This window comes from Bombus huntii, chromosome 4 (assembly GCF_024542735.1).
Source record: "Bombus huntii isolate Logan2020A chromosome 4, iyBomHunt1.1, whole genome shotgun sequence".
Classification (NCBI taxonomy): Eukaryota; Metazoa; Arthropoda; class Insecta; order Hymenoptera; family Apidae; genus Bombus; species Bombus huntii.
The window spans coordinates 4,957,361-4,981,609 of NC_066241.1; the positions used below are offsets into that span (position 1 = coordinate 4,957,361).

Sequence of the window (24,249 nt, forward strand, 5' to 3'; positions counted from 1 at the left end):
AAATGACCTCAGCGTCATTCTTACGATTGTACGTACCGTATCGCACGTGGACATCTCGTTGAGCATACTAGAGTCGAGTAGAGTCAGAAAAACGTGTCACAAACTTGAAGTATACAAAATTTCATTTATTATTCGATTACGATTCACATAGAATCTATCGTAGATACAATTATGGTTTTCTGTGAGAAGACTTATCGAGGCTGTGTCATTGCATTTGAAAATGTGTTTAGCATACGTTGTATCACGAGAAGTTGCGCATGTGTTCAGCATATAGATATATATTTTTTCGATTTTGGGTAGAAAATGTGCACATTCACGGATACAGAAAATCACAGAAGGAATTAACGAAAAAGTAAGTACAATTTTCTTCTTTTTTAACTGTACTTCCTCTTACATGTATTATTAACAGTAGTTACATTATAATGGTTATAAGTAGCATGTGGTATATTTAAGTGTATATAATGCGGCGCTTAGTATGAAACTTGATTAAAATTTATTATTCTAATAAATACACCGTGTTAATAATACTTCAGAAATTGTGTATATTTAAAATAGAAAACATTACCATTGAATAAATATATTATCAATTAAAAATATGAAATTCATAAATAATTTTTACAAGTGTTTTAATGATATGTATGGCATTTTCCCTTATAAATAACTATAATGATCAAAGCAAGAAACAATAAGAAAAAATATAATACTTAATTATCAAAATACTATATACAGATAATGCACGAATCACGTGGTGCGTAGCTGTAAGTAAAAGAGAAAATGTTTTAAAAGATTTGTAGTTTCATGATATTATTCAACAATTTGTTTGCATTATAAATTAAAGCGAAACATTTGGATAACGGCTTTCTATACGATGCCAGGAATGTAAAGTGATGTAATACTACATGTAATGTATGCCTATATTTGTCGGTTACTATACAATAGTATAAAATTATTACCGAAGGATAATAATAATAATTTACTGTTACAAGATCTTTTAATTTCTATATTTTTAACATCATAAGAGCGCCCGCTTTGTGATCATTTTTAAGAAATTTGATTATTTTACAGATAATCAGATAAAACTGTTTTACCAAATACGATAAAGCTTTTATATATCTTCAATCCTTATCAACAAGTAATAACATGTAGTATCTTTTTATTAATAGGTTTCATGCATATTGTAATCCATATAGTGATAGATTGTAAAGAATGCATGTTTTACACTTAGAAATAATAGTTGCTGATTTGATTTGTTAGTCGGAAAACGAGCCCTTTTAATATTTTTACTACTAACCAATCGGGAACGTCTGATACTGCCACGTTGCCAAGTATCCGGTTGTATTCGGCCAATCGTAGATTCAGCGCCCAGTTGGAGCGGCATCTCTCCGTGGCTTGTGTAAACGTGAAGTAGCGAGCAGCTCAAGATCTGGTCGCGGTCGAAATTTGTCGGGAGCCGTCGCCATGTTTAGAAGTGTGTGCGTCCTTGAGCGAGTCGAGCGAAAATGTTCTGTAAAATATTAGATATAGCTCATGCACTGTACATTACGTGAAGTACCTAATTACAATTTAATGCTTGTCGATCACGGGTGTAACAATTATTTTTGTGGATGGCTCACCTACGTTGCAGAATTTTGTGATTACAGTATGGTAAGTCCGCCCTCCTATCAGACCAACGCCAACATGGCGGACGAAAAATTTCCTTTGTATCGCCGCGAGGCTCCACTGACGCAATTGTGAAAAATGTATTATTTGGAAAGCGATACACTTTAAAAGACCAGAAAAGCTGTTTCCACTCTTAAAAAGCTTAACTGATAGACCGGTGTGATGATTGTCGTTATTACATTAAGATAAATTGACATTTTTCTAATAAAAAGACTTGAACGCCCTGAATGCTTGATATATTGGACGTTTGCGTATTCGTTGCAATCTTTTGATATTCTAAATGACATCGTTCATTTCACTATTCGGTTGATTGTAGATACATTCTTATTACTCATGATGCCGTATTTTTGAGGGTGTTTTTTCTTCTGCGCAATACGCATGTTTTACAAATTCCAATGTGGTGTATCAGTTGGATCAACGGAGAAATTTTGATTTCGGCGCTTTTTTCACAAATCAATTAACGTTCTCATTTTGAACTATTGAGATTACTTTACTTAGAATAAGCTTGAAATGTACATATTTGATCCACAATTAAATAATAAATTACTTATATACATTTTAAATAATTGAAAAATAAACTGTTAGTAATTTGTGAAGCTTTAGTTTGTTGTTTCTTATACATCTTTTTCTCTTATTATCAATTTCATATGTTTATTTTTTTATTGCAAAATAGATATGTAATTGTTACAGAAATGTTCAATTTATTACAAAGAAGCACAATTTCAATTTATTTTCATATCTTTTCAATTTTTAATTTGCTCATGTTTGTTTTCTTTTCCCTATTTGTTTGTTTTTTATTAATTTGTTCTGAATACAAACATATAGGTTTTAAAAAAAAGCTTGCTTGATAAATGTAAGGTACAAAGATTAAAATATTTAATGCTTGATACATTATTACTAAGATACTTATGAGAATAACAAACACATTTAGTAAAGTTACTTTTATTATAAAGTATAAAAAATATTTGTTTTATATATTTTTTTTAATATAATTAGAAATTATTTAAATTTGTATTGTTGGTTTGATAGATAAAGGTATAGATAGAATTATACAAAAATCTGGATTTTGAGTAAAAATATACCAATTTAACATTTATTGGTAACAATATATGTTTATATTTATCTATTGAAGTATGTTTTTCAGTTTCAATGTAATGTGCTTGTATACATTTATATTTCTTTAAATATTATCAATATTTTATTCTTATGTATCATTTTTTTTTTTTTTTTTTTTTTTTTGCTACAAATGATAAATGGTTTCATTCCTTTATTTTTCGATTGCAAATGACAAAGTTATTAATAACATTTCTTATTACTTTATATTATAGTGTAATGTGTAATGAGTGATAAGCAGACTGCACCTATTTTACCACCCCTTAATGGGGGTGGAGGAAATAATGGGGGTAGCAATGGAAGTGCACCGCAACAGACTGTTAATTTACAACAAGTTCTTGCTACTGCCCAAGGACTTAATGTCCTTACTACAGGCGCTGGACAGCAATTTGTTATTACTTCACAGGTCCCTGGCCTTACACAGGTGCATATTTTTTAGTGTATTCTAATTTTTGTAACTTTTTTATACATAATTTTTTATGAAATTTTATATATAATAAATGCTGTATAATAAAAATTTAATGATTTTTTGTTTTTTATATGATTGCAGGTTATACCAAGTAATGCAACAACAAATACAAACATTCAACAAGTTGGAGTTACAAGAATTGTTAATATCAGTGGTACACCACCACGTGCAGGTAGCATGGGAGTTGCAGGTGCAAGCAGTTCACCTCTTACATCTCCTACTCGTCAGGGTTCACCTAAAGTTGTTTTAGCAACATCTCCAAAACTTGTTCGAACTTCTATTGGAAATATGTTTGTTGCACCAACCTCGCAAGCTTCTATGCATTCACCACCTGCAAGAAAAAAGTTGAAATTAACAGATTCTACTGAAAAACATACTATGTTTGCTGATGATGCAATGGGTTATAGAAGAAGAATTATGGAACATAAAATGAAAAGGATGCGTGCAATAAGAGAGAGATATGCAGAAAATGCATCAGAATTATTCTTTCTTCATGCTGGAGGCAATATGATGGATTTTCAATCATGGAAGAAGAAACCTCCAACACCCCAATATTTGCATTTTTTACAGCAAAATAGATTAGATCCAGATGATGATGAAGATTTAACAGCTCCACTGCCAGCAATATCAGAAATTCCATTAACACCAACTGCAACAACTGTTTCTACAATAGTTCCTGTGAATCAGTGTACAGAAGTAAAAATTTCTGGAATGAATGCTGCTCCAGTTGCGGTGTCCACGACATTGCCTGCTGCAGTAGCTCAACTTAATCAACAAGGTAATCATATTGTCATTGTGAATATAGTTGTAACTGATTTGATAATTTAAATTATATTATAGCAATCTTACTTCCTAATAAGATGTTTTACATTTAACACTAATCATTTTCACTAGAATATTAAAAGGCACACCATTATTTTCAAAAAAGTATAAATATTATAGAGTAAAAGATAATTTCAATTCATGTGTAATGTATTAACCTTGCACAAAAACTATAAACATATTTTAGAATATGTTCTGTATTTAGGTACTTATACTAGTTTCTTATTATTAATAAGTAGTTTTTTGAGAATGTGGAAAAGCAATTAGGAGTTTTAGTATATATTTTACAACAACCAAATATGTAATTACTTTGCATAATAGGACATGTACCAGGTAGGCCTCAAGGGGGCCGCCATGGCATGGTGTTTGCCTTCAGAGCAGCAATTCAGTCTTCACCAGTCACCGCTCACCCTCCACCTACTTCTTCTACTCTAGCACCCACGCTCATTATAGGTGATTACTGCAGGCTTATCGTTTGATGTTTAGACTCCTTACTTTTTTAAAAAATAATCTTTATTGAATTCTGTAAACTTATTTTCAATATATCTAAAAAAAATTTCACTTAATTGAGAAAATATCACTAGATATTACTTTGCATTATTAGTGAAACAGTTTATTATAGGTTTCATTAAATAAACATGATATGGTGAGTGAAACATGATATGGCTACTTTTTGTACTCAAATAATATTGTATATTCCTTAAAGTATTAAGAGCAACGATTTTCATTAAAAAAAATGCAATAGGCCATTTTCTTTCATATTAGATGTAATTTTTTTTATTTTATCTTTTAATCCAATCATATTAAATTCATAGTTCATTTTCATTTAGTGATTTATACCTTTGAAAAAAACTTACAGCTGTGTTTATGTTAATCATTTATGTATTATGATAGTATATTCTTTTTGATATTGTAGAGTATTCCACAGTAGACGGCTGATTCAAGTTACACATTTTGGATCAGTTCACTCTTAGTGGAAATATTAATTCACAGCATAAGTAAGGTTGTTTAGCAATATGCTTTTCAGCCTAAGGGCGCTGTTGATACATGTATACATACTCTTAATTTTCTCTAAATAGATTTCTTCATATATTAAATTATTTTATTACTATTACAGGTAATGCACCAATAGTTCCAGGTTCACCAAAACCTGTGACAACAACTGTTACAAGTCCAGTGATAGATAAATCTACAATAGCTACATCTATTACAACAACTATTACTACAATGACTACTCCTACCCTTACTTTTACTGGAGCTACCACCACTACAGCTACTGTTACTACTGTTACAAAAACATCTTCTGCGCCTACTATACCTACTCAGCCCATTGTTAAACTTGTTAAGTTACCTGCCTCTAATGCGGCTACGTCATGTGATATCACAAATAACCAAGAACAAATTGTAGAGAAGGCAAAACAGGTAAAGTAATTTCTATGCAATTATGCAACACTTAATGAATTATTGTGATAACTACAAATTGATATAATTTGATACATAAAATGTTTGTAGGAAGCATACGTTATGCAAAGGATTGCGGAATTACAGCGGGAAGGATTATGGTCAGAAAGAAGGTTGCCTAAAGTACAAGAACCACCTCGTACAAAGGCTCACTGGGACTATTTGTTAGAAGAGATGGTTTGGTTAGCTGCTGACTTTGCTCAAGAACGAAAGTGGAAAAAAGCTGCAGCGAAAAAGTGTGCGCGTATGGTACAGAAATATTTCCAAGAGAAAGCAATTCAAGCACAAAAAGCTGAAAAATCACAAGAGCTTAGGTTAAAGAAAATTGCTAGTTTTATTGCTAAAGAAATCAAAACCTTCTGGACAAATGTGGAAAAAGTAAGTAACAAGAAAAGGAGTTAGAATTGTAAACTATAATAATAAAGATTTTACCCCACACTATTAAGCCGACAATTTCAATGTATTTCAATTGAAACTGTGTGCTCGTTGTGGGAACAGCAAAGTCTGCTCATCGTGTATGGTTGTATTTATTATTATGGTATAATCAAAGAATTGATGCTGGACATATATTTTTATATAACACTTAAACTATTTATAAGACTGAATGTATATTTCATGTTTATATTTTGTTTTCAAGTTAGTGGAATATAAACAACAGACAAGGCTTGAAGAGAAAAGAAAGCAGGCACTAGATCAACACTTGAATTTTATTGTGGGTCAAACAGAGAAATATTCTACATGGTTAACTGAAGGACTTAATAAAACTGATGGTCCTCAAAGTGTGCCAGCCTCCATGAATAGTTCGCGTATTTCTTCCCCAGTACCACCTGGCAAATCTCATTCTGATGGTATGTAAAATACATTTTCCTAAGCTCATCGTATTTCAGTTATGTTAATAGTTTTAATCTTCTTAATATAGAGGATTTTCAACCAAACCAAAGCTCAGATGATGATGAAGAAACCATAGCAAAAGCCGAAGAAGAATTGAAATCTGTGACAAATCATAAAGAAGAAGTTGAACTGCTGAAAAAAGAATCAGAGCTACCCCTAGAAGATCTCCTTAAAGAGCTACCACCTGATTACTTGGAAAATAGAAATAAAAGTTTATCACCTGCATCAAAAGGAGTAGAGGAAGTATGTAAAATATTTTTAGACCAAGGGTTTTAATGACACTATTTCTTACTGTAAGACAAAATTTGTTATATGTATTTATTAATAGGAGAGTGAAAAGACAACAGATGGCGATATGGATTTTGTTGCCGCATCGGATGAATCTTCCGATGAGGAAGAGACTATTATGGAACAAGAAAAACTGGAAGAAAATGCGGATTATAAACAAGAATTAGACGATCTTAAAGTATGTATATACTCTTCTAGCTATTATGGAGGACTTTTGGATTTTCTCTATAAAAGTTTAATACTTTTAGGCTGAAAATGAAATGTCTATTGATGAACTTATGGCCAAATATGGTAACATGTCGGATGTGCCAATAGATGTTGAACAAGAACCTATTCAAGGTCAATATTATTTAAGTTAATTTTCGCCATATTATATTTGTTCATTGATGATGATATTCTACCGATCCTGATGGTTTAAGAAATGGTTTTCATTCTTAATTCCTGTTACTGATGTGACTTGAGGCATTTGTCTGAAAATTAACATTTGTTACAATAATCCAATAAACATGAAAATTTATAATACGTATATACATGTATTTATTTGTGTAGAGTCAGATAAAGAAAGCATAAAAGAAGAAGCTCAGGAAAATGACGAAGAATCTACGAGTAACGAAAGTGAAAGTGAAGAGAGTGACAACGAAGTTGATGAGGAAGAGTCTCAAACACAAACTGATAATGAAGCCGATATTGGACTTAAATCTCTTTTAGAAGATGTATCCATGGAAAAATCATCAAATGATAAGGTAAGATGGTGTTTTCATTAGTACTCATATAGGAATTTTGTATACAAAAAAATAATTGCACTGGTCAATCTGCCTTTTACAGACTGCAGAGATGGACCATTCAAATGCTCGCGATGAAATGGATAACGTCGCGGCATTGGCAGAAAGTATCCAACCTAAAGGAAATACTTTACTTACCACCAGTGTATGTGTCATTGAAATATTTTTGTATTTCCATTGTGGGTATATCAATTATTCAGCCTTTCATCCAAGGTTGTGTAACAATATTTTGCACATGACCATTTACGAAGGCTAAAGCATAAGTGATTTTCTTTTAACAAGTAAATTGATTCATCGATTTATTTTAGAGAATTATCATGACAAATTTTATCAGTTATACGAATTAAAATAAAGTTATGTATGATTGTCTAACGAAACTGATATAATTTTAGGTTGTTACGAAAATTCCATTTCTTCTGAAACATCCCCTTCGAGAATATCAACATATAGGCTTAGACTGGCTTGTTACAATGTACGACAGGAAATTAAATGGTATTTTAGCAGATGAAATGGGTTTGGGTAAAACCATACAAACGATTGCTTTACTTGCGCATTTGGCATGCGAAAAAGGAAATTGGGGTCCTCATCTCATAATAGTACCAACATCTGTGATGCTTAACTGGGAAATGGAATGTAAGAAATGGTGTCCAGGATTTAAGATTTTGACTTATTACGGAACGCAAAAAGAAAGGAAACAAAAAAGAACAGGTATTAGTTTATCTCTGAAGAAATATAAGTGAAAATAGCAATATTTGTAATATTTTATTTATTTTTAGGTTGGACTAAACCTAACGCTTTTCATATTTGCATAACATCATATAAACTGGTTATACAGGATCATCAAAGCTTTAGAAGGAAAAAGTGGAAATATCTTATATTGGACGAAGCTCAAAATATAAAAAATTTCAAATCACAGAGATGGCAATTACTATTGAATTTTCAAACCCAACGGTAAATATCTATTTGGATAATATAATTTATAAATATATTACTTTAAATTATATGAAGAACTTATATATAAAAATCCTTATTATTACAGACGATTATTGCTTACTGGTACACCTCTACAGAATAACTTAATGGAATTATGGTCATTGATGCATTTTTTAATGCCGAATGTATTCCAGTCACATAGAGAATTTAAAGAATGGTTTAGTAATCCTGTTACTGGAATGATAGAAGGAAATAGTGAATACAATGAAAATATTATTCGTCGTCTGCATAAGGTCTGTACGTAATTTATTTTTATATACTTTGTTTCACATATGCAATTATTCGCTACCGACACGGATATATGATGATTACGTATCGCATGTCTGTTTTATATAAATAGCGAGATATTAAAAAAATTCTCTATTAAAACTCGCGTGTCGTAAAGTATTGATTTGACATACGAATCCTGTCTAGAGAAACACTTACAACTTTCATTGTATCAATCTTTTCCTCTAAATTTGTGTATCTCTGTTATATGTTATTTATATAGCAATTATATTGTTTGTAGGTTTTGCGGCCTTTTTTATTACGAAGATTAAAAACAGAAGTAGAAAAACAATTACCCAAAAAGTATGAGCACGTCGTTATGTGCCGTTTGTCAAAACGTCAGCGATACCTATACGATGATTTTATGTCCAGAGCAAAGTAAGTATTACATATTTTGTCACTTTTTTTTTTATATCACAAAGATTTATGTAATATGAATATATATATATATTTATAATTGTTTTTCATGAAGAACAAAGGAGACCCTCGCCAGTGGCAATCTGTTAAGTGTGATTAATGTATTAATGCAATTACGGAAGGTATGCAACCACCCAAATTTATTTGAAGTTAGACCTACTGTATCACCATTTCAAATGGAAGCTATTGAATATGTCACAGCTTCGTTAGTATGGAGTGCTCTTGATTATGATCCATTTAAGGTAAAATATATAATTTAATTTTTTCTAATACTAATTATGCTCTTAGAAGTTTAGAGGAAAGTATAATATATTTATTTTTTACTTTCTAGCATATCGATCTATCTAGTATTAATCTTTTATTATGTGATTTGGAGTTAAGTCTTACTGCGTTTGTGGCGCATAGAGTCAGACGATTGCAAACACCACGCAAGCTTATAGAAGAAATAGACACACAACCAGATCCGTCTCCAAGATGTCCACCTGGAAAGATTAAAATTAATGTTAGATTATCTAATCAAGTTAAACCGTCATCCGTACCGCGGCAGACGCAAACAAAATTAAAGAATTTGACTGGAATATTGCCTACTCCAAAAGTTGGAACATCTCCTTTAATAAAAACAGCAAATAATCAAAGCACTCCAGGACAAGGTAAGAATGATTATAAGATTTATAGACATTTCATATTTTGGATTTTACCAATTTTTACAATTAATTTTCTCTGTTTTTATAAATTCATAGGTGTCACACTAAAAGTAGCAGGTGGCCAACAGTTGCAAGGATATTCCGTACAATTAGTTCAACATCAGGGTAGTGTAAAAGGTGAGGGTTTTCTCTTGTGTGTTTTTACACCTTTACTACGTATATTTATATCCAAAACCTGAAATCCTTGTGCATCATCGATCAGTGGTTGCACTCAAACTTATCGCTGTGTAATCATTCTTGCAATGGTGCTAGAGCAATTGATCTCGGGCCAGCTTGTTTATAGTTTCCCATGTTATAAGCATTCTAGAACCGAGAGCACATTAACAAAACTTACATTTAATTACAATCTAACATTTGTGAATCACAGTTTGTGTAAAACATTTGTTGTGTTTGCTTCGAAAATAGCAATTCCTGTTGGAACACTAGCACATAACCCACAAAGTACAACAGTGACACCAACTACAGCAGCAACGAGTGCACAGAGGATTACAGTAGGGAATGCAAATATTATAGATGGACTGCAACGGCTAGCAACACAAACAGTTGCAGTTAAACAAGGTGATTCCGTCCAAAGAATAGCAATGCCTAATCTTGCACAAGTGGTTCAAACATCTATTGGTAGACATATCATTCTGACTTCAAATCAACAAAACACTAACACAGGTTTGTCCTAAGAGTGCTCATATCCCACTGATTTCATTTATGTTCTGTGTTCAAAAAATGTGCACCATATACATATATCCTTTTTCATGTCATTTGTATGCATTTAGATGAATGTTAAAGAATAATACAAAAATGCATGATTACAATATTCCGTATGTTAACCCTTTGCGGACGGGATGGTTCGAAGTCTGCCGTACCGTTGGGTCGAGCTGCTGCTGCGATAGTCATTTAAAATTGCCAGCGCACATTTCTGCTTTAGACGCGCTTTTCGTTCATAGGTGTCAAATTCTAACATATGTACATGCATAGATTCTCCACAGGATAAATAAAATGACACATATATATGAGTCGTTCGGTTCTATCAGTTGTTTTTGCCAAACGGATATATGACTTCCTCGGTCAAATTGATGGCTTACGCAGAACGCATATATTCGGCGGTAGTCCGCGAAGGATTAATAGGCAATATTTCTATCCTAGTAAATTGATATATTTTTCAGATCTTATTTAAATTTGTATACGAATGATTAACATTGTTTATATTTACAGTTTCATTTCCAGTAATGACTCCATGTGTACCACGTTTGAAAGTTTTACCAAAATCTTTAATGGGCCTATCTACCTCGGCAACTACAGTAAACAAAGTTATAGGAGGAGTGGTGACAACTACAAGCGGAACAAGTGGAAGACCCGTTATGAGGGTGCCGCCTCTTAATGTTACTGCCTCTCCTAATGTCACTGCACAGTCTCCCGCTGGCAATGGACAATCTCAACAACAATCGAACCGTTGTGGTATTGTTACTAGACACGCACAAAAAGAATCAGAAAAGGCACAAATCAAAGAACGTCCAAAATCCGAATTTTATTTGGTAATTATCTTAATCGAATAAGGTTGTAAATATTCAAAGGATTTAAAGGTTTAGAAAATTTAAAATATAATATCTCTTTATAGCCACAATTAGAAGAAGAACGGAAACAAAGAAGACAAGCTAAACTTCGTCTACTTGCAAATACTAATGAAAGGCGATGTGCCGCATGTCCTCTATATGGAGAAGATTTGTTTATGGCATTAAGAATTGGTAAACCATCTACGGCATGTCGGTGGCATAATGGTTGGGTTCACTGTGCAAGTGCTAAAGATAATGCACGTACACGAAGGCAGTTTTTTTCTCGCACAGAAGCACTTGCGGAGGCGATCAAAAGTACAGAACAAATTGTTGAGGAGCTGAAGGAAGTTTTTGAGAGGTATTGTATATTGATAAAAAAAGAGAGTTCAGTGTTTAGTAATTTATTGAAGTTATTTAATTATTCTTGACGCAATATAATATATGCTAGGTTTGTTGTACATGTTCCTGCTGTGTGCGCCCCTACGCCACGTTTTCACGTTTCTCATCCTCCTCCACATAAATTGTTCGCTCAACGACGTATACAAATGGAGTTACAACGTCAACTATCGCCAAAATTGGCATTGTTCCATCCAGTAGCTAGTGCAATGATGACGCAGTTCCCAGATCCCAGATTGATACAGTATGACTGTGGAAAATTGCAATCTTTACATCAACTTCTTAGAAAGCTTAAATCTGAGAACCATAGAGTTTTAATTTTTACACAAATGACCAGAATGTTAGATGTATTAGAAGCTTTTCTTAATTTTCATGGACACATATATTTACGTTTGGATGGTACTACTAAAGTAGATCAGCGGCAGGTAATAATTATTTACTGTAAATTATTATGTCATTATTTCTTTTATTGTTCTCTAACATGGTTTATTTTACGGGGAACTGTAGGTTTTGATGGAAAGATTTAATGGAGACAAACGAATATTTTGTTTCATTTTATCGACGAGATCTGGAGGTGTAGGTGTGAATCTTACAGGAGCAGACACTGTTATATTTTATGATAGTGATTGGAATCCTACGATGGATGCCCAAGCACAAGACAGGTGTCATAGAATAGGTCAAACACGTGATGTACATATCTACAGGTATATATAAAAAAAATATATACATATACATATAATATATTATATATATATATGTCGGAGATGAAAGGAAAGCCGAAGCCTTTCCTTGGAAATTTTGGGAACATCCTCTAGTACATTAGCCTAGATTTTATTATAGCTGTAATTGTTTAAAATTTGTGATAGCGAGATTGGGTTCGAGGTGACAATTGGTCGTTGAACGTAGCCACGGTCACGAGATAAGCGTTTTGCCTAACGGAGGTCTGGAGTGGTTGTATGGGTTTTCCGAGAAGTGTGATTGTGGTGGCAGGCGGCCTCTTGAGCGGGCCTAGCCACGTGTGAGGTTACCTCGGAGGTGCCGAGACGATGGGACATACATTGTATCAATAACCAAACTCCAGGCAGAAACTGCCTAGCAACGGCGTTCGGAACTTCTCGATGCTTCTAACGAGTGCGTATCGAATTGCAGACGAGGCTGGCATTCGTGCGATTGCCTTGGAGAGTGACACATCGAACATTTCTCGTCAATCGTATTTTGCGCCTAAGATTATTTTTTTACGCTTAGTAAAGAGTTATCTCGTTGGCCGTGGATTCGTTTGAATTCAACAAAAACATTGTTAATAGTGTACATAAATTCATTATTCGTAAATCATATTATTCATTAACTTCATTGTTCATCAAATTTATCATTCATTAGACTTAATTATTTGTTAAGCTTAGTGATAGTCTTGTATATACGTGTACATATAATCTTGGCTTTGTGAAACGATGGCTAGTTCACGCAAAGAGTTGTCACGCGCCCAAAATTCCGATTTTAACCCGACATATATAATAATAATATATATATACGTATATTATATTTATGAATATATTTAATTATTCTTCACATGTTTTAGGTTAGTAAGTGAAAAAACCGTAGAAGAAAATATTCTGAAAAAAGCTAATCAGAAGAGACTACTTGGAGATTTAGCTATCGAGGGTGGTAATTTCACAACTGCTTATTTCAAAAGTGTAAGTATTTTGAAAAATTTTAACGAAGAAATATGCTCTAAAACATAATATTTTATGATTGTAATTATCTTTACAGTCTACGATTCAAGATCTGTTTAACATTGATCAATCGGAGAATGATGCAACGACTCGAATGGCCGAAGTATTGGAACAAAATAGAGATCGAGAGAAGTTCTTGCAAAAGGATAACCAAGGTCAAACTTTAGAGGATAAAGTAGCGATGGGTGCGCTTGAAAGCGCTCTTGCTGCTGCTGAAGAGGATCTTGATGTCCAAGCCGCAAAGACCGCTAAAGCAGAGGCTGTTGCTGATTTAGCAGAATTTGACGAAAATATACCCTTGGATGATGCGGACAGAGATGACATGCAAGTTAGCAAGGCTGAGCTTGAAGTACAAAATTTAGTATCTCAGGTAAAATAACGTTTTTATCCATTTTTATAATATTTTATTCAAATCTTAGCATGTATATCGATAAAAATGTTTGTGTTTTTGTACATAGTTAACACCTATAGAACGTTACGCGATGAAGTTTGTCGAGGAATCAGAGGGTGCGTTTTCTGCGGCACAACTTGCAGCAGCCGAACGTGAACTCGAAGAACAGAAGAAAGAATGGGAGTTGGATCGGCTACGAGCATTGCGCGAGGAGGAAGAAAGGAGAATGCGATTAGCAGATGACGATGAGAAGCCTTTGACGTTTGGACGCGAGGATGCGCAAAATCAGGTTAATAGTGCTAGTAATTCTAAGAAATTAGTCAATAAGAAACTCCCACCGAATAGGAGGAGGAATTCGCGTAAGAATATTAGTAAAAGTGCTCAAGAATCGGAAAGTGAAACTGAGACTACTACAGAATCAGAATCAGAGTCACAAGAAGATGTGGTAGAAGATAGCCTTGACGAAGAGTCGAGTCATACGGAAAGTCAAAGTCAAGGCGACGAGGATGAGGAGGAGGAAGAGGCACACGATCAAAATGATTCTGAAAAGGGCGGATATCCCAAACGTAAGAACCGTTCTAATAAATCATTTAGTCAAAATCATTTTGATCTGAACAGTCCACGGACGAGATCAAGGGGAAATGTTAAAATTAATTTGTGGACATTGGACGTAAGTCCTATCTTGCCTGGTATAAAACCGAAATGCCGAGGTAGAGCCAGCAATTTGCGCAAACAACGTGAGCTTGAAATGAGGATGAAAGCAGAAGAAAATTTCATTTTGCCTTTGCCACCAGTTTCAAGTCCAAAAAAGTTAAATAATACCAACATTTCGAATAATCCCAATGAAGGAGATCATACTGTGAATGAGAAAGAAGTGGCAACAGCTGATTTAAAACATACAGATGCTGAAAAAAGTACAATTCTGCCTACTGATGAAAAGCGATCTGAAAGCATCGAAAATTGTAAAGTGATTGTAAATCATTGCACCATTGCAACTTCGCCAAAATCGAACTGCGATAAAACTGTCATAGACGAATCTAATGCCACCATAGCTTTAGATTCGTTAGAAATAGAAACGTGTTCTCAATCAGGTAATTCATCGGGCATGTCAGAACAGAGTAAAGATTTAGAAGAAGGTATAATTGATAACAAAGACGGTGGTGAAGCAGCACAACAGTTAACAGAGAATACCACATCTTCAATATATATTACAAAGTTAATGTCCACAGCAATGGCGCAATCTAGTAATTTAGAAGGTACTGCAAGTTGTAATGACGATTCCGAATATTCTAACGTTGATTTGATCTCACAGAATAGTAGTCCTCGTTCAGTTGTAATGGAATCGAACATGGTAAAAAGAATTTCTGATTCAAAATGCTTGAAAAGTTCAATGACTTTGGAGATAGATGAAGAAATTAATATATCGGAAGATTCATTGATTGCTCCTTTAAAAAATAAAATAGTCGTTCAAGATACAGATGAGAATGATGAATCTACAATAAAGAAATTAGTAAGTGATACTGTTTCTAAGAGTAAGATAACTTCATCTGCCATTGATGAATCAGATACGGGATTAAAAGGAGAACTACTTATCTCTAACGCAGAATCGAAGGTATTAAAAAATAAATCTCTAGACGAGCTCCAAGATATAAATATTTCTAATGACGAGTATAGTGTAAAAAATAGTACAAGAGCGCAGAGTCCTATCGAAATGAAAGAAGACATGGATATGAAAGAAACTTCAACAAATAATAAACAATACGATGAAAGTACTTCAAATTCAGATACAACAAATAAGTCTGTCAATGATAATGAATCCATTTCTGTGATAGAATCAAGCTCTAGTCAAGAACCTAGTAGCAGCAAACAAGAAGAAAACTATACTAAATTAGATGAATGTGTGCGCGACGAAGATGATACAAAAGTTCAGTCGATCTCATCGACACAAAACAGTGACAATACCTTTTCCTTTGATACTTTAGGCTCGAATGAATCAAGTGGATCTGAATTTAATGCAGAAAATAAGATTAAATTTCGTAAACCAGATACGATATCTTACGGAGTGACTACAAGAAGCGCGAAAGTAAACATTAGCGTAGAAACTACTGAAAATAAAAATTTGATATTATGTAGTGATACATGTGAAAGTCAAGGAAGCGAAATTTCAAATTCAAATTCGAATTCGAATACTCATCGAAAAGAAACTAGCAAAGTAACACAGATTCGAAGGCCCGACACACCTCGACCGGCGATAGAACATTCTAGGATTACAAGGTCAAGTGCAATTCGTTCTTTAACACCTCCACCGAATTCAAATTCCACAAAATCATTGCAAAAAAAACGACCAGACACTCCTTTGCCTGAATGCTTTAGATCTTCCCCACGATTAGCGACGAGGTCTATGTCAAATTTGAGTTCATCACTAAGAAACGAAGAACAAAATACATCGTCATATGAGAAACCCATGACGCGTAGGTCAAAGACTTTGGATAATGGTGTTTTGAATCCAACTGTGTTTCGAAGAAGCAGTTCAATACCACCTATGAAACCAACATCCGATTCGAAAGATTGTACTAGTTCTATTTCAACTAGATGTAAAAGAAATAGTGAATCTACAAGTACGAATACAAGTACACCGAGACGGCGACCGGATACACCTGTTCCTACTTCTGAACAAGGATCGAGAGTTACTCGATCTGGATTGAATTTTACGCTAAATTCGGCAAAGGGTCCTAATCATGTGTCGAACAAAGGGAATAAGCACATTCGGAAGATAGATTCGTCTTCTGATTCAAAATCACAGGAAGAGGTGTCTTCTTCTGCCGTTTCACCATTGTCTGGAAAAACAGAAACGTTGAACACAGATTCAAATGGTAACGCGGTTGTATCAGAAACCTTCCCCAAACAAGATGATTCAACCCTATCCTCCTTTAATGAAATTAACGAGAAACCACAAAGAACTGCTAAAGTCGTTGCTATTCTTACTTTGGATACACGAAGTAATCATACCAGTAAAGCTTCTAGTTCCGTTCATGCAAAAACATCTAATTGCAATTCCTCTGATACGAAAAATAATAAAAAAAACGCCGATTCTAATTCAAATTCTGCATCTGATTCGTCAGGGAAAAATTGCGTTCTTAGGATTTCAGATGTTACTCCGAATTGTAAAGTAGATGGGTGGTGTGATTCTGGATTGGATACTGGTTCTCGAGATCGCGTTTCCTCTAATGTATTTTCCAATGTAGCAAGTACTTATACCAGTTCCAATAAGGCAGGAAAATCACCAACATTGAACAAAAATACGTCATTGAATTCTAAACTTAAAACTGATAAGGTTCCGATACAATCAGCAGTGATAGCATTGGTCGATTTGGACAACGACTCTAATTACGATTCATCAGATGGATCAAAGAAATTAAGAAGGAAAATTAAACGAACACGACTGTCATCGTTTGCAAAGCCATTGATAAGTGGAAAAACGAATGAATCACAAATAGCTGACGCTCCAGATGACGAAGAGCAGATACCGCCAATGAAAAAGTCGATTCGTACTCAGCTTACTCCTCCTCCTCCTTCTTCGCAAACAACTCAATTGGAAAAATTCAGTAGCGGTACTATATCTTGAGTCCCACTAAAACTTTATCGCTGTAACATTTAGCAGCGTGTTTGTATAAATATTTCTCATAATTTAGACATTAACATTGTCTTGAACTACTACCTGGAGCGGCGGCGTGCGCATAAAAGAAACCAAGTTCTAATTGTTTCTTAATTTTCACATGATTCTTGTATATAATCACAAAAGTAAAGATAAGTGAGAGATGTTTCTTTTATTGTACTAAGTACATACGTGTAACATTTTTAGCATTGTAAATTGTACTTTCCTGTAAAGAATTCAAGTGTCTTTAATTGACATTGTAATTTATACTTGGTGATAAAAACGAACGAAAGAAAATGATAAAAGAAATAAGGCAAGGCATTCGATTGTATTATAATAGGATATATAGAGGAGAAAAAAATTCATTACAGCTTAGCTCATTAGTACGTTGCGAAAGTCTCGCCTTTGCGACGATTTTGTAGCGTTTGATTTCTTAAATAAAAAGAAATAAACAATCGAGTCAAAAGTAAAAAGCAGAAATAATTCTGTGAATGCGACGTACTTTGTTCTCATTAACGCCTTGCACTCTACATACTTTGCAAGGTCGCGACCTGATTACATATTAGACTTAAGAGATTCTTCGTTTAATGGTATGCCCCACTGTAATATTTAAGTTGCGTGCCTGTATTTTGTATGATCGAGTGAGTCTGAGGAAGGAAATAAACAAAATATTCCTTGCTATGAAGATCATGTGTTTTCTTATTTCTTGGTGCGGATCCAAGTCTGTTCGATCAAAGGTTCAGTTCCGTTTTGGTGTCAAATTTTGCTCAGTGTGCTTGGTTATATATACTGAGGTCATTGAAAGTAATGATCTTGTATTCTCGCGATGTTTTGGTGTGGCAAGGCTATCATGACCGCACATTAAAGAAAAGAATTTTTTTTGCAAATATTAGATAATAGCATGCAGTAGAAAGCTCCAAATAATTATTTGAAAAATGGCACCAAAACACTGCCTTTGCCATTCCAAACTTGGAGTCAGCCAAGGTATAAGCAGGCACATTAATGAGCGTCTTGTACAATATTTAATATCTACGCGGGATTGAAGTAATGAATTTCTTGAGTAGAAAAATGAGCCTTTGAACGAGCAAAATGTATGTATATTTCCTATTCATTTCCTTGATCTTCCAAAATTACTCAGTTATTCAAGCATTCTAGCATTTTTTCGATTGAATTTAATAGAAGACATATGAAGACATATATAAAAACGAAGAAGAAATCATTTTTTCTTCAAATTATTCGTCATGTTTAAAAAGTGAGTGCTTCGTACACGACGCTCGTTCTTCGTAATCTTTCTTTTAAATCTTGTTGAAGCAGATTTTTTATTTATAACTTTCGAATCTCATAGACGTACTTTTTAATGTCTTGCAGATATGGTTATCGGACGACAATATGGAGCAAATGCCGGTTAGTATAGAAATTTTATTTCTATTTTCATTTATTATTTATTTGTATTTTCAGTTTAATCTATGTAAAATTTATTTTAATGATTAGATGTGGTGCCCTCCTACACCTCCTACAACAGATAATGATGTTTACATCGACTATTCCTTGGGATTCCTTTATGAAAATACTCCTATGTCAGAGGCACAATTACCTCCAATATACATTAAAAAGGAACAAAAAAGAAGTAGGATTGAAGCTGGAATTACTGATCGCGATGGTAAGTAGTTTATATATTTATAAGAAATCTATCTATGGTACTTTCTTTATGTACATATACAGTTGATATTGTTTTTTTAATTGTATATTAAATTGTTTATCTTCTATGTAGGACGGCGAACGGTTAAAATGCGACACAAGGAAGAATCTGTTTATGCACCGAGATCCTTATTCGATCGACCTTCACCAGCGCTTATGAAAATACGTCGCGATATGAAACTACATAAATATCGTATAGTTCGACCACCAATTCCACTGCCTGGTATAAAACCGTCGCATATGTCAAAGTCTTCCGCGGACCAAGAACATGTTTTAGATTGGATGATACATGAGGATTGGGCCCTTCTGCAAGCAATTCAGGTTTATCAAGGACTGCCGCTGAATTTGATGATTTTATCTCCTGGTCATACTCCCAATTGGGATTTGGTTGCGGATATAGTTAATAATACTTCTCGAATATATAGATCTCCTAAACAATGTAGAAGCAGATACGAATCGGTAATAGTACCAAGAGAAGAGGGAAAGTTACTTTATGATACTACGCCGAAGAAACAAAAGAAACAGAAAGGGGTTTACAAAATGCCTCAGGTTTCCGAGGTATATCGAGATATTTTTATTCTACATTTGACGAGAGATATTTGTTGGAAAATAGTTATCATTTTTTAATCGTCTTCTTTTAGCAACAAAGTAAAACAAACAGGCCAATGAAAACGTCTCAGTTATATAATCAGGATAAAAATCATTCGTTTACATTAATGTGCTGTCAGAGATTTGACACCATTAAATCTGTTTCGAATAAGAGAACGCCTACTGTTAAACCATTGCTCGTTAACCCATTAATGAAAAATCCTACCAACGCTGCAGTTTTAGCTGAATGTGGTATCCAATATGATAACCCATTAGCTCCTATAGAAGTTGCAACGCGACGCGCCGATAGGATCGCAAAGGAGAAACTGAAACATGCTGTTAGTATAATAAGGCGTAATGTCTTTTAATTATCGAAATTTTTAAACATTTAATGGCATAATTCAATATTTTGTATCCAGGTTTTATCAGCAGAGCAACAGCAACAAGTAGCCGCTCGCATATTACAGCAACAGCAACAACAGCAGCAGCAGCAGCAGCAACAACAGCAGCAACAAGTTCAGCAGCAGCAGCAGCAAATCAAACTGCAACAGCAACAACAAGCTCAACAAAATATTTCAAATACCTCAAGTCCTCAAGTGCATCAACTAACGCAAGTTGCGACCACCGTCACAACAGGGTTAACTACAATGAAACCTATTACCACAATTAGTAGTGTTACTACGGGTGGTACGACAGTTGCTACGTCGACAGTTAAAGCCCGACCAGGAGGAACGTTAAATATGCAAGATGCACGGGCAACGCCAACTGTTGTCAGTGTCGGTAATCTTCAAGCCGCTCAAAGAATTGCAACAGCGAGTTTAGTATCCGCTGCACAAAGTTCACCCGCGGCTACGCAGAAAGGTATTGGGGTTACCGTGGCGACAGCTCCGGGTACTAAAACGTTAACTGCGGCGCAATTACAATATTACCGACAACAGCAAGTTTTATTGCGACAGCAGCAACTAAAGGTATTGCAAGCACAGGCTGCTGCAAATGGTCAAAAGGTATCGGTAGCCGTTTCAGCTGCCGCTGCGCAACAAAGGGCTACGTTGATGAAGCAGAATATAACTGCTGGTACTGTTGCACAAGCAACTGTTGGGAAACAGACGGTAGCTCGTACAGTATCAGAGACAGAAATGGCTGCTTTAATAAAACGGCAGGCTTTGCAACAACAAGCAAAAGCTGTAGCTCAAGTACAGGTACCTGCACAGACTGGACTTACTCCGGCCCAAATATTTGCTCAGGCAGGTTTGCAGGTACAAGCTGGAACATCAGCTAGTGGAACTCCAGTTGCTACCTTAGTAAAAACTGCAAACGTTGCCAGTGTACGTACAGCAACACCTCAACAAATCCGTCAGCTTGCTCTGCATCCACAAATCATCACTCAAAGAAAATTGCCAGCGCAGAAAGTTGCACAACTAACGCAAGTCGCTGCGAAAACTGGTGTTCAGACTCAACTGATTGTACAACAGAAATCATTGCCTGCGACTATGACCGTGCAGCAGATTCAACAAGTTATGAAACACGTTCAACCATCAGCGATGCAACAATTTACACATGTATGTTATATACCCCAGATGCCGATTTTGTTGATATCGTTCGTTTCTTTTACATTCTTTTAAAATAAAATATGACTTCAGGTTTCTACAGGACAAGCAGTTTCTCAACCTGGACAAGTAGTTTTAGCAAAGTCTCCGTTGCAGACGAGAGTAATTCCAGTCGCATCCGCTGCTTTGAAACAGACGATCCAAGTTATGACTGCAAGTAGTGCTCAATTGCGCCAAGCTGCACCTGCTCAGGGTAAACCTGTCGTTACAGCTGCAAGAGGTAGTCCTGGTCCTAGTCAAGTTAAATTGCAAACTCTTGCACATCCCATTCATCCCCAGCAGGTACAGCAACAACAACAACAGCAATCACAAACTCAACCAGATACTCAACCGAAGTGAATATGTTTCATTACATACGTTCAAATTTATTAGATGTTACAAATTTTTCTACTTACGTTAGTCGAAATAAAGCTTTTATTTGTGGAATAAAAAACAAATGATGACATTCCAAAAAATATTGCAAGTAATTTAACTACAATTAATTTGATGTTATAATTGATGATGTGATCTTTTATCTTCTTACATCTTTACGTTTATATTACTAGAAGGTTTTCTTTCTTTTGTATTTCAATTCTATCTACGAAAACTGATATTTCTACTATCGCCTTTCAAAATTTGCTAGTCGAATTTGTATATAACATCAAGAGAAAAACTTTGTGCGCTACTAAGTTTTGAGAAATTGCGATATGGTATTATGACATTGTTTTAAGTGCTTATAAAAATTCGAAAAAGGTTATGAAATTGCAAACAGCAACAGAAGTGGCAAGGCAATACAAGTACACAGCTTAATTTTTTAATTTCATTGAAATGTAAGTCCATGCGACTTGAATGTTTTGCGAAGGTATTGATGTACTAATTTATATTAAGCAATGCAATTCTGTTTAAATAATATGGTGTATATGAGTTAATCTTAATATGTCATCCCGAGAGAAGCAAGTAATTTATAGAAGTCAATCATGAAATTCAAGATATCTCTATGATAATCCTGATCATATGTTAAGATGTATTTTTCTTGACTCTGTAAGAAATAAGAAGAGGCGATTCAGCTTCGAGAAATATGTTTAATTTGTTGATACACACGAATGGAAAAGAGTACTACGAAGCTACGACTGTATATGTATCTATAGTTACCTGTAGGAATTAAAAATTCATTCGATGATACGATGTTTATACTAGAATCTTTACCGAATTGTGTAAGATTGTACTAATAATATATATAAATATGTATAATTCGTGTATCATAGACGCTAAAATAAATCTATCATAAGGAATTTTGTGTATTCCAACGAAATCTTGTCAAATAACTTGTCAAGAAACCGTTATTACCATGTTATGTATTCCTTTAAATCCCGTATCTTCTGCTAGAAATATTTTCGCGTATTGTTTGAAACAACAAACATATTTCAGGTGGACAGAGTTCGTGGGCTACGCTGTATATAGAGAGTTCAGCTACAGGTGTAAAAAATTTAAGAGGTGATTTTTGAACTTAAAATAAGATACAAATCAAGGATAAGAAGAAAATTATTGGCATTTTTGGCTTTGTTTTTTAGTTATTGATAATTAAAAATCAGCCGAAATACCTCGGATTATCTTATGGATTTTTATGAGTAGATACATTTAATGTTCAATCTACGATTTTTCTTACGAAATGTCCTGCAGGATATTTTACATCCGGAATGCCACAATCTTCTCTATGACTTGTACCAGGTAAGCTCTGCTGCCCATGTTCCATTGAGTATTGCTGTGCATCCCGCTGCTCTGGTTGTCTTACTTCGCTCGTGTAAGGAGGTTTGCACGCGTACAGGGGTATTTCGGTGGCCTTTTAATTGACAGTAACTAAAAAACAAAGCTGAAAACAATTTTTTTATTTCTGATTTTCATCTTATTTTAACTTCAAGAATCACCCCTTAAATCTTTTTATACCTATAGCCGGACACCCATATATATAAACAGACACATTTTTACATCCATTTGATAATTTTGATCGTGTACAGTGGAACTTTGTTTATCCGTTCCTTCTTTATACGAACGTTAATTATATGCGTTAATTATATGAACATATAACTGAGCCTTTGTTATTCTAACTACACTCGAGCTTATTTTATAATTGCCGAGATAATGCGATTTGTTCCATTAGTTACCGTTTTCGCGCGGTCGAGTTAGAAACTGTGCGTGGAGGTGTCTGTGGTCATTTCCTACTAAAAATGGATTTCTTTGCGCTTTTTATTAATTTTCGACCTAACAATTGGACTTATCGTAACGTAATAGGTCTCACTTTACAGATAATTTTATTAACTGCAACTATCTCTATCGGAACTTTCCACGTACGACCAATAGTTTATAAGATACAAAGCAAAACGTAAAAAGAATTCGTGTTTTTCTCGTTCAGTTGATATTTTGTTCACGGGGCTCCGGAGGAGCTTATTAAATGTCGCTTATTTTGTTTTCAATATCGTTCCGAGTCATATCATACGAAATATTTCTACCATTAATTTGTTTTTGGAAAAATGTTAATTCCGAATGGTCTGCACTATTATCCGACTATTATCCAGTTATATGACATATCTTGTCCACTGATTATAGCAGATAAATGGAATGTATACAAAATGCATAGTCATTCTTCGATAAACACTGGTAAAGGTCATCGATAGAGCTTATGTTGTCATACATATAAAGCATTGTATAATAATATAAATAAATAAATTTTTACCTTTATGATTATTTAATATCATAATAAACATCTTCAACCTTTTTTACAAGAAAATCCTCGA

At 34.3% G+C, this 24,249-nt stretch overlaps 1 protein-coding gene and 1 non-coding gene across 8 annotated transcripts; both read left to right on the forward strand.

The window, feature by feature from the left end:
• Nucleotides 1-208: 208 nt before the first annotated feature.
• LOC126864920 (helicase domino) lies at nt 209-22,769 on the forward strand. 7 transcript variants are annotated; one of them, XM_050616804.1, is made up of 34 exons: nt 1,496-1,644; nt 2,988-3,196; nt 3,323-4,019; nt 4,385-4,516; nt 5,181-5,485; nt 5,576-5,902; nt 6,162-6,372; nt 6,444-6,658; nt 6,744-6,881; nt 6,952-7,042; nt 7,253-7,446; nt 7,529-7,630; nt 7,878-8,193; nt 8,262-8,436; nt 8,525-8,711; nt 8,987-9,123; nt 9,218-9,404; nt 9,494-9,812; nt 9,903-9,983; nt 10,272-10,529; nt 11,076-11,395; nt 11,479-11,771; nt 11,862-12,234; nt 12,317-12,513; nt 13,386-13,500; nt 13,577-13,909; nt 13,998-14,219; nt 18,954-18,989; nt 19,077-19,245; nt 19,357-19,841; nt 19,925-20,209; nt 20,291-20,317; nt 20,354-21,430; nt 21,512-22,769. In XM_050616804.1, exons 2-34 carry the CDS (start codon nt 2,999-3,001, stop codon nt 21,815-21,817), a joined length of 8,508 nt encoding a protein of 2,835 aa, XP_050472761.1. In that variant the 5' UTR covers nt 1,496-1,644; nt 2,988-2,998; the 3' UTR covers nt 21,818-22,769. The 7 variants fall into 7 exon arrangements, with proteins under 7 accessions (XP_050472756.1, XP_050472761.1, XP_050472760.1 ...); XM_050616803.1 differs by having other exon boundaries at nt 20,291-21,430; XM_050616799.1 differs by lacking the exons at nt 1,496-1,644; nt 18,954-18,989; nt 19,077-19,245; ... (3 more) ...; nt 20,354-21,430; nt 21,512-22,769 and adding an exon at nt 209-352 and having other exon boundaries at nt 13,998-18,270.
• On the forward strand, nt 5,955-6,089 carry LOC126865361 (small nucleolar RNA snoR639/H1). Its single transcript, XR_007689517.1, has one exon. It is a non-coding gene; the product is annotated as a small nucleolar RNA snoR639/H1 (small nucleolar RNA).
• Nucleotides 22,770-24,249: the final 1,480 nt, after the last annotated feature.